The sequence below is a fragment of the Centropristis striata genome, chromosome 14 (assembly GCF_030273125.1).
Source record: "Centropristis striata isolate RG_2023a ecotype Rhode Island chromosome 14, C.striata_1.0, whole genome shotgun sequence".
Taxonomy (NCBI): domain Eukaryota; kingdom Metazoa; phylum Chordata; class Actinopteri; order Perciformes; family Serranidae; genus Centropristis; species Centropristis striata.
Genome location: NC_081530.1, coordinates 15,077,335 through 15,087,645, shown reverse-complemented (window position 1 = coordinate 15,087,645; position 10,311 = coordinate 15,077,335). Strand labels below are relative to the sequence as shown.

At 40.4% G+C, this 10,311-nt stretch overlaps 1 protein-coding gene across 1 annotated transcript; it reads right to left on the bottom strand.

Annotated features, from left to right (window-relative positions):
• Positions 1-414: 414 nt before the first annotated feature.
• Positions 415-9,939, bottom strand: gpnmb (glycoprotein (transmembrane) nmb). The gene is made up of 13 exons (XM_059350069.1): positions 9,867-9,939; positions 8,401-8,429; positions 7,926-8,052; positions 7,705-7,845; positions 6,934-7,107; positions 6,686-6,847; positions 6,242-6,565; positions 4,174-4,233; positions 3,775-3,993; positions 2,759-2,864; positions 2,125-2,345; positions 1,922-2,012; positions 415-1,237 (listed from the first exon to the last, which is right to left on the bottom strand). The coding sequence occupies exons 1-13, from the start codon at positions 9,934-9,936 to the stop codon at positions 1,084-1,086; spliced, it is 1,878 nt and encodes a 625-aa protein (XP_059206052.1). The 5' UTR covers positions 9,937-9,939; the 3' UTR covers positions 415-1,083.
• Between the last annotated feature and the right edge of the window lie 372 nt (positions 9,940-10,311).

The window sequence follows — 10,311 nt, the reverse complement described above, 5'->3', positions numbered from 1 at the left end:
AGTAAATGTACTTAGTTATATTCCACCACTGCAGTTCAGGGTAGGTCTGTTCTTCCATTTCCTTTGTGCATTGCATCGTGGGAGAATAGTGCACATCAACAGCACACTTTTTAAGTGAGGGGTTGTTGGCTTCCAGTGTGAACACACAACATAGTGAAAGGCTGGGCTGAATTGGTATGTAGCATGGATTTGAGACACCACTAATATATTGTGTGTTTGAAACTGCACCTTGAAATGCTTGAAAAGTGCTTGAATTTGACTTTTAACAAAGTGAAGAAACCCCAAGGATAGTCTTTATTTCCATATTAATGCAGATGAAGGTGTTAAATATTCTTTTCTCAGTGTCACTAGTTGTCATTCTAAGCTTTCAAAGCTTCAACCTTGACTACCTTCACTTACCGAAGTGAATGGAAAAAAAAGATTTCAACAAGTTTTTCACCAAACCTTGAGTCATCTCCGTTGTACTGAAGAGAAGTTGGTCAGATAACAAAGATGTGGAGAGAAGTGGCATTGAATGGTTAGTTCATATCCTTTATTAAAGTCCTCACATAAAGTTTCTAGTCAGTTCTTTGAATTAGTTCTCTTAAAATTTTGATTTCAGTTCACTCGACTGAAGAAGAGCATGCATAAGTCACTAGTAGTATACATTTTATATTTAAAAACCATCTGAAGCATTTCTTAACCATTGATTATTATAACAGTGTAAGGCAGAGTTTTGTAAAGCAGCACTTGGCACAAAATGTACACAAAGCAATTATTTTTATCAGACAACAACCACGACTTGAACCCAATTAATCTCCTAGCAACTACTTCACCAAAAGATCTGATGAGCAACGCTTCAGTCAGATATTTAACAGCCTCTTCATTTATTCATCCCAATAATCACACACTGCTGCAGCCAACACTTGAACTGAGACACAGAAAAGACATTCGTATTACTTTCTATTATTTCTCCAAAGACATTAATGTATTCCTGCGATCTTTACTTTTCAGTGGTTAAAACTTTGCTTGCATTTGCATGTATCAATAATAATTCTTCTTCAGTTTTTTGCCATTAAATGCTCTAGTGCTCCTTCATAGAGCCTACAGAGGGCGTCTCTCAGTCAGCAGGTGATGGCTCTCCTCGGTGTAGGGGAAGAGTGTCTCCCTCAGGCGGACCATGCGACCTCTGACCCCAGCACGGCCGGAGGCGTCCTCCACCAGTGACCTACGGATGGGACGGTACACTCTGTAGCGCCTGGGAGAGATGGAAGAGTACGAGAAGAGACGAGAAGGTGGAGGAGAGAAGAAAGATTTGGTGAGAAAAATGAGACAGAAAGAAGTGGTACTTGGACATTCTTTGGCAAGACTGTTTTCAAGGTTTGTTGGTGCTCGATCTTTGAATTGTGTTTGAAACTGCTCCAAATTTAGAGTTTGTCAAATAACAGAAAAATATTATATTTTCATGCAAAAAAGGCAGAACATACATTTTATATGATATCAAACTGAATATCTTCACCGTGGACTTTGAGAAACTGGGATGGACATTTTCACCATTTTAATAGTTCAATTAATAAATTGAGAAAATAATGGGCTAATTAATTGATAATGAAAATAACCGTTAGTTGCAGCTCCAATATAGGATGCAAAATTTACTTACAAACAGATACATTTTGAGACATCAAACTTTGTTGTGTTTTATTTTGTCACCCTTCTGTAGAAATTTGGTTGGTTATAGCACCAAAAAAAAATGTTTTAATGAAATGAAGGAGTAAAATAATCAGTATGGTGTATATACTGTATGCACTGTATATAAATATGTAAGGTGCTTGAAAAAAAGGTTCAAAGTGCCTTGAAAATTGCTTGATTTGTCTTCGGAAATGGTGTAGGAACCCTGTATGTGGAAGCACAAACTTTAAGACGAGTCAGGTTTAAGACTCACCTGCAGACCAGATAGGCAATGAATGCAAAGACAGCCACCAGCACAGCAGTCGAGGACAGCACCACCTCTGCAGTGTGAGACTTCTTGGATACTGTGGGGACGGAGAACAGCACAGTTAGACATCAATCTGTCCACTCCAAATCTCCTAGTTATGCAGAAAACAGACTGTGAACATGTGCAGGATATGTCTTTGTGTGGCCCACCAGGTGGCTCCTGGGACTTGTTGATGGTGACGGTGGTGGTGGTCAGGGTGAGGCTCCTGGAGTCCTCCAGGGTGATGTTGACACAGTAGGTGCCAGGCTCTGGAAAAGTTCTCCTGAGATGCACTTCACACTCCGATGATGGCGGCACATCATCGCACATAATGCTGCGCACATGAGTGCAGGTGGGGTCTGACACAATGGTGCAGGCTGATGTGGGGATGCTGAGGATGAGGGGGTGGAAAGATGAAGGGTTAAATCAAATCACAGATACTTTTCTTTATCTAAAACCTTTTTTTCTCCTTATGAAATATGTTATAATGCTTAGGTTTTAAGTTTTTAACTCTGCTCAATGACATTTAAATTGTGTAAATCGCCAATTTCCTTGTATGTTTATCATAATTGTTTCACAATGCTATAGTTAAAATTCACCTTTAACTAAATGACATACTTTCTGTGTTGTATTGATTTATTTTCATCAGCTAGAAATATTTAAAACATGTTATGGATATGATTACGGAGAGAAAATGTGTATTTATTGAGGTAAAAGTTTGGATTTCACCCAACAGAAATCATGAAAAAAAGCATGCTTCAACATTTTGACATATAATTGATAATGAAATAATGATATACTCACTTGCCGAGACATTTGACCAGGAAGCTGATGTCAGTTTTGGTCACCCTGGCAGCCAACACGTCCACAATACGGCTGTTTGGCTGGCTTTTTAGCGCATGCTTGGGCTCTGCAGAGAACACATTCATGCAGTTGTTTTTTTCGACGTATAATCATCTTCTCATAAAATTAGAATGACAAAGCTTTCTTAGTGGATGGTGATGTGTGTGTGTGTGTGTGTGTGTGTATGTGTGTGTGTGTGTGTGTGTGTGTGTTTGACTCCACAAAGACAGGTTTAAAGGGGGAAAACTGAACCATAACAATAAGGAGTAACAATTTTGATATGAAACTATAATCCTTCCGTCACACGGAATTGAATTTGGTTTTTTATTAGATTTCCAAAAAAAAAAATCATCACAGAATTCAACTGAGGACACAAAAGGCCAGTTTCATATGAGGACCACTGACTGGCTGTTCACCCTGCCTCCTGGGTGACTGGAGCTCTGTTCTGCTCAGTGGAGCGGGCGTTCCTTTAACAGCTGGACAACACAGTCACTTGTTTACTCTCTATGGTTTCTACTTGTTGACTTGAAATTTAAAATGAAAAGAAGAGTTAGAGTTACATAAGAGTTTTGGAATGGCATATATTTCACTTTATGAAAACAACAATGTGTTCCAAACAAGACTGAGAGTTAACAGCCATGCTAGCAGCTCTGTGAATCTGGATACAGTGCTTTAAGAAATGCAAAACCTTTACTTTCAGACTTTTTTTTTTTTTACCCTTTATTTGAAATAAAAGGTAAAAAAAACTGGTAAAACAAAGTAATGTCTTAATGTCAGTAGCCCACTGAGGAAGTTTCCTGCAACTAAGTGACTAAATAAATAATATATGATTTTAAAGCAACTATGTGCATGATTTAAAAATGTCAGCCTTTGGCGCCACCTGGTGTTAGTATCATAAAAGACACAGTGACAGACGGCAATGCATGCAGCTTTCAGAATACATAATTCAATTTGAATGATGACAGCCTACTACCTACCGATAATGGTGATGTTGCCCATGAAGGTCCCATGGGCGTAGCGGTAGCACCCGTTGCCCTTAAGGTGCGTGGAGCGGAGAAAGGGCAGAGCAGTGGACTCTGAGGTCTCACTGTCAACAGTAGAGAGGAGGGGCTCCGTAGTGGGCACCTCTACTGTTGTAGCAGTGGTAGAAGAGGAAGAGGAGGAGGAGGGAAGGGGCTGTTTGGTGCTGGGTGGCACTGAAACAGGAAACAAGATATGGACTCACTGGACAAGAATGTGTGTATGTTATGCAAGTGTTTTATATGGAAGTTATTTGGTTCTTTTTAATATTTAATGATGCCCTCACTTCCTCAATCTGTCTCGCTCTTTTTCTCTTTAAACATAAAAAACAACACACTGTTGGCTGTGTAACTCACCCTGAGTGGTCTCCATCCTGACAGTGGCAGCATGAGTACCGGCTGGATGTGTGGGAGCCTCTGCAGGTAGTGACAAACGAACACAGTTAACATGACCCATCAAGTTTTGTGAGGTCTCACTTCGGTGATCTCTGCAGGGAAAGCCACCTTTTGCTTTGTCCTGTCCACAAAGGTGAGACTGCAGGACCGATTGTGTAACAGCAGTGATCCAGTGTCAGTAGCATTTACACTTAACCTGGTCAGTTCATCCAAATGACCAAAAGACATATTTACCCAAGATTTGAAACAATGTTCCCTGAGATGTTATTATGCTTAAGGCTGTGATCAATTACATTAAAACAGTTCAAAGGCAGTTGTGTCAGCAGTTACTAAAAAGTATTTTATTGGAAGTAAGCCATAAAATGAATGATAAATTCCATGCATGTGATGTCCTTACTTTTATTTCATTTAACTGTATTTTTTGTGAAGGCCTGCCAGTGGCCCTTATTAAGAAAAACATTTCACAATTATTAGTAATTAAGCTACACATACAATAACCTGGCTGCAGTCAGTTAGTTTACGTCACATGATGACCTTTCACCTGCCGCAGGTCATCATGTGACGTAGCCTCTGTTTTGCTCACGTGCAACTGTGACGCAGGACGCTGCAGACACACAGCGGGGATGTTTAGCTGGTGAGTTTTGTTTATATTAATTTATAGTTTAAGCGTCACGCAGCGTCATTACGCTACTTAATATCGGTCCTGACTGCTGGTTCGATAAAATGTTAGCGCTCACAATGACGCTCACCTGTATTAACCATAGGTATGAACTCGTTGCTGTCCAGCGGCTGATGTTATTATGTGCTGTGTTCGGTTTGCCTTAACACTGCAGCTGTTGTGTTATTGCTGATGTTACAGTGAGTCTGGAGAAGTCTGAACTATAAGCACTTTGTTCCTTTTTGCAATTCGTGGTTGTTCCGTTGTCGATCTGTGTGAGCTGAATGAGTGTGTGCAAGTTATAGCAGTTTTGAAGACTTTGTTCATTCTGGATTTAAGTTCAGTTGTAGTGTTTAAAGGGTCATTATCACCATTTGTTTTATACATGCATTGGCACTTTTTGATGTGGACATAACTTCGAACTTGCTTTTTGTGTTTCATCTTTTTACCAGTGTTGAAATGTAACTAAATACATTTACTCAAGTACTGTACTTAAGTACAATTTTGAGATAATTGCACTTTACTTGAGTGTTTCCATTTATGTAACTTTATACTTCTACACTTTAGGGGGAAACAACACCTTGCTGCCAGCATTTGTTAATGTCAAGATTTGACATGAAAACATGTTATAATTTTAAAATGTTTATGCATTTTCATAAATTGAACCACATTATTTTTATTAAGTAGTCAAAATAAGTATAGGGTGAATTCTGCTTACATAAATGCATCAAGAATAATAATCAAAATATTTATTTGGAATATACTGTATATAACCATCTGGTGGTCAGTTCCAGGTCTCCTCATCTGTGCTGTCTCTGCTGTTACAAGAACTGGATGCCAGACCCAAAAATGGTGACCATTTAGTTTCCCATTAAGCCCAATGACATTACATTTCTCAGCTTGGGGAAAGTTTAACAAATATAACAACTCCACGGATCAAAAATGAATAATTGAAAAAATCATAATTGACCTTGTGTGCAGTTGGAGGACTCTTTTACTATTGTGTTCTATGCAAGGCTGAGTGATGGCAGCATATCCAGCTCTATAATTCATCAATTCTCGACACCATCATCAGTGCATCTGTAACTGCACTGTAGCAGCAAGTTCTACCTATATATAGTTGTGATATCACAACCTCACAGAAGTCCTGACAGCTTGTTTAGAGACATTTCTCTATGGATTGAGCATTTTGACACTTTCACAGTGTTTATATAGCACCTAGACCTGCTTCAAAACAAAAAAAAGACATGAAAATCCCACTTTGGGGACCTTTAAAACATTGAGTGGTAAAATCTTTTTGGCCTGATTAACTTTGAAGACCAGTTTGTGTAGGATGTGAAATCTCCATATCCATGTGTCAGTGTCCAGTACCTGTGGGCGGTGTTGACGTGGTGCTCCTCTGAGTCGGAGTGGCAGAGGGGGGTGGACACTCTATTGGGAACGCTGCCTCCACCACCAGCTTCACACTCATGCTCCCCAGAGCACTGTAAGTGTGTGTGGTGATGTCGCGGTGTGTCACCAGCTGGTTGCCATCTTTGAAGTCCCAGATGTAGTCAATGGCGGCTGCGGTTTTGAGGTAGCCGCTGGGGTCATGGAGCTGGACTTTAAAGACCACGTCCTCGCCACGAAAAAAAACATTGTCAGACTGGTTGACCGCAGCCCTCTGGGAGATGTTGACTGCCAATGGGATCTTATCTAAGAGAGAGGGAGTGAGAAAGGGAGTGAGAAATAATTCATTCTCTAGTTTGTGTTTGTTGCTGTCTGTTTAGCTGACAGATATAGTTGTATGAGCTGAATGTGTGAGTTTGTCTCCACCTGTGACATAGAAGACGGTGTTGTCAGTGGTGAGGGGGCTGTACTTCCGGCGCTCACGTTTCCTGTAGACCAGAACCTCCATGACCTCTGCCCCCAGAGGGACAGTGGTGGTGTTGATGGTCAAACTGGACGAGGAGCCGTCGCATGTCTCGTAGTACTGGCCTGGGACAAACGGAGAGGACGGATGGAGATTTAGACAGTTACTCATTTTATTTTTGGGCGTGCATCTGTAAACCTGTGTGTCTCACCCATTGCGTGCCACACGTAGACATAGCTCTTGCGCCTCCAGTCGTTGCTCTGAGGGAAGGGCTTCCCATCGGGGAAAACGTTGCATTTCGTCTTGTCTGTACACTTTCCAAAGCCATAGTCGTCCATCCAGGAAGTCCAGTTGTACACGTAGCCAGAACGCACCTGTCCATTGGCTGCTCAGAAGTAGAGAGAGTGAAGCAAAGCAATGGTTCAAATGAATAATATAACCTATGGATCTGAAAAGTGAAGCCAATGTGGAAGTGCCTTAAACCTGCATTTTTTTCTAATGACCAGCAGGGGGCGACTCCACTGGCTGTAAAAGAAGTCCAATTGTATAGACGTCTATTAGAAAATGGCCACACTTCTCACTTGAGAATAGTATTTTCCTAAGGAATTTATCGTCCTAATCACTAGTAATTGCTTGGTGGAGAACAAAAATCGAGCTAAAAGGAGATACTGGACTAACATTCACCAGATAATATTCACAAAAAGCCTGACTCCAATGAATTATTGTATTGCTCTTTTTGCCAACATATTACTTTTATAAGGTGATACTATGTTGTTGTTGTTGTTGTTGTTGTTTATAAGGTGATAATATGTTGTTGTGTTTACAGTTAATTGTGCCACCCCCAACTGACTGCTCTGTGGTGTAGCGAGGGTGGGCAGTCTAATATGATGCAGTGCCATTTGTGTTGGGCAATGATGTCATGTGTTCGGGGGCGTGGCCTGGCCTGGCGTTTTGGCAGCACCTGAGGCCTCGAGCTCCGTACCGTCCTCACAGTGCTCATCCCAAACAAGGTCCCCATTAGCATCTTCCTTCTGGCATGGAGGGTACTCCAGCTTGGCAGTGAAGGTGATGCTAGAGCCGTTGAGAGCCGGACTGTCGCTGGTCAGACGAACTTTGGGTTTACCTGCAGAAAAGTGGACATTCCAGGTGAAAAACACAAAACATAACAGGAATAAGTAAGAGGAGAAAGTTGTCTTTACTGACCTCTGTGGTGTGTGAGCTCTTTGGGCTTTGGGTTCAGAGGAGGGTAGAGGTAATCGTCCCATGGGTTGGTGTCAGGATCCCAGCCGGGGATTGGTGGAATTGGAAATGGTAGCTTCCCTGCTACTGCCTGCTTGTCGGGGAACATGTCAGGGTTGGTGTCAGGATCCCAGCCAGGGATTGGTGGAATTGGAAATGGTAGCTTCCCTGCTGCTACGTTCTTTTGGGGTAACATGTCAGGGTTGGTGTCAGGATCCCAGCCAGGGATTGGTGGAATTGGAAATGGTAGCTTCCCTGCTGCTACGTTCTTTTGGGATAACATGTCAGGGTTGGTGTCAGGATCCCAGCCAGGGATTGGTGGAATTGGAAATGGTAGCTTCCCTGCTACTGCCTGCTTGTCGGGGAACATGTCAGGGTTGGTGTCAGGATCCCAGCCGGGGATTGGTGGAATTGGAAATGGTAGCTTCCCTGCTGCTGCGTGCTTGTGGGGGAACATGTCGGCGTACGCTGCAGAGAGACAACAAAGAACATTTTCAGGCTCTTCAGAATGTTTTGAGGATCACTGAGGGAAACTAAGACTAATTGGAATGCTTGAGGGTCCCTGAGTGAAAACTTTTAGTTCATTCTACACATTAAGAAGCATGCCCTGGAATTTTTTTCTTCCCTTTTATTTTGGAAAGAAAAAAGTCACAGAAAATGGGTTAATTATTATGATTTTTAATCAACTTAAAAATGATTTTAAGTAGCTCCAGAAGAGTTTAGATTCCAAATCTGCAACCGTGGTTGGCTTCTATATTGTTTTTTTGTCATGACATTAACATTTTCTGTTGTGTCACTTGACATGCAATGTAGGAAAAAAAACCTCTGAATCTGTAAACCCTCCTCCAAATAATAATCTGACTCCTTGAATAAAGAAATTTACTCCCTACCTGAAGCGGGAATCCTTCTGAGGACCAGGTTTCTTAATCAGGTTTTCTCTAGATGGTAGTTTTTTAATAAAAGCTCACTTTGACTGAAATGCAAATAGAAGGCTATAGCACACAATGAACACATAAAACAGAAAAAAAAACTGTGGGCAATTCGGAAATTTGGAATAACTTTTTAATATCCAGCACAGCTGTTCTGTAAGAGAAATGTTCATGAATTTGATACCAGATAATAGTGGAATTGATCTGATCATATCTATTTGTTAATTATATGGTCCTCCTTGCTTTTATGTCTGGCTTCTGTTTGAATTTAGACTTGTAATTAGTGAATGGTATATTTTAATGAGCAGAGGGAAACCCCCAGATTCCATTCATGTGATTTGAATAAAGGAAAAACAATCCAGACATTTGTGGGGAAATATTTTGTGTAAGCAGACATCTGTAGATAACCATCTCATGGCATAATTTAGACATTTTAATTACATAAGCATATATATATACACATAATCATAAATAAAAAAAACTTTACTTTTAATGAAAGGTATTTCTGAAGTTTCTGAATTGTCTGAATATGAAATCATTAGTGACAAGGGCCCGAAATTATTGTAAAGATACTTTATTGTGAAATAAGTAGATATATTAAGATATATTCTATTTCTACTGATATAAAATCGTTTTTTTTAAATAGTTTTCTGTCCGGAGACCGTCAGCCAGCAGGTCAGACGCGTTAATAAGACTCATGGGACACTGAGAACTGATCACCAAACAGGCACTTTAAAACACAAACACTGGAAATCAAAAGTTTATTTATTTATTTTTTACGTATTATCTACTGCGACAAAACAATTTGTTAATCAAGGCCCATTCGGTTAAATAATTTCTGATATTTAAGCATTAATATCCCAATATAAATCTGGGACATTTAATAAACATGACGAGTCTGTAGTTAATATTTCAATAGCAGATCTAGACTTATTGGACCTGGACTTATTGTTATTAATGCTGTATCATAACTTACTTTTGCGTCCATGAGCCTGGTAAACAGAGCAGGCACAAACCAGGAGAAAAACAAATCGTAAGGCTTCCATCTTCAGTCTCCAGCAGGATAATTTGATGCCAGTATATTTAAAAAACCTGAAAATGTCTAATAGTAATAATTGTGTTGGCGGACAGAGATGTCCCTCTCTCTGCAGCTCTCCCAGCTCTTCCCCCTGTCTGCCCTGATGTTCAGTAATTTAATCCGGTGGCCGCTGAGCGCACAAACATGTGATGTTTCCTAACAGGACGCGACTCATCCCTCATTAGTCTCCAAGACGCAGGAAGATGTTTGCGCACGTCCCTGTCTCTCTATGCCCTGATAAGAAATTATTATTAAGGCTTTTAATTCGAAGGAGAGTTTATTTATTTTAAAGTTATCATCACTCATTTATTTACTTTTTTCAAATCCTGAAAATGTGATAATA

What these genes read in the sequence shown, in the direction of transcription:
- gpnmb (XM_059350069.1), bottom strand. Translation starts at nt 9,936, where the DNA reads ATGGAAGCCTTACGATTTGTTTTTCTCCTGGTTTGTGCCTGCTCTGTT. An exon ending in CTACGTGTGGCACGCAATGG is followed by an intron (nt 6,848 to 6,933) that starts GTGAGACACACA and finishes CGTTTGTCCCAG; the next exon opens with GCCAGTACTACGAGACATGC. An exon ending in CACGTCAACACCGCCCACAG is followed by an intron (nt 4,234 to 6,241) that starts GTACTGGACACT and finishes CACTACCTGCAG; the next exon opens with AGGCTCCCACACATCCAGCC.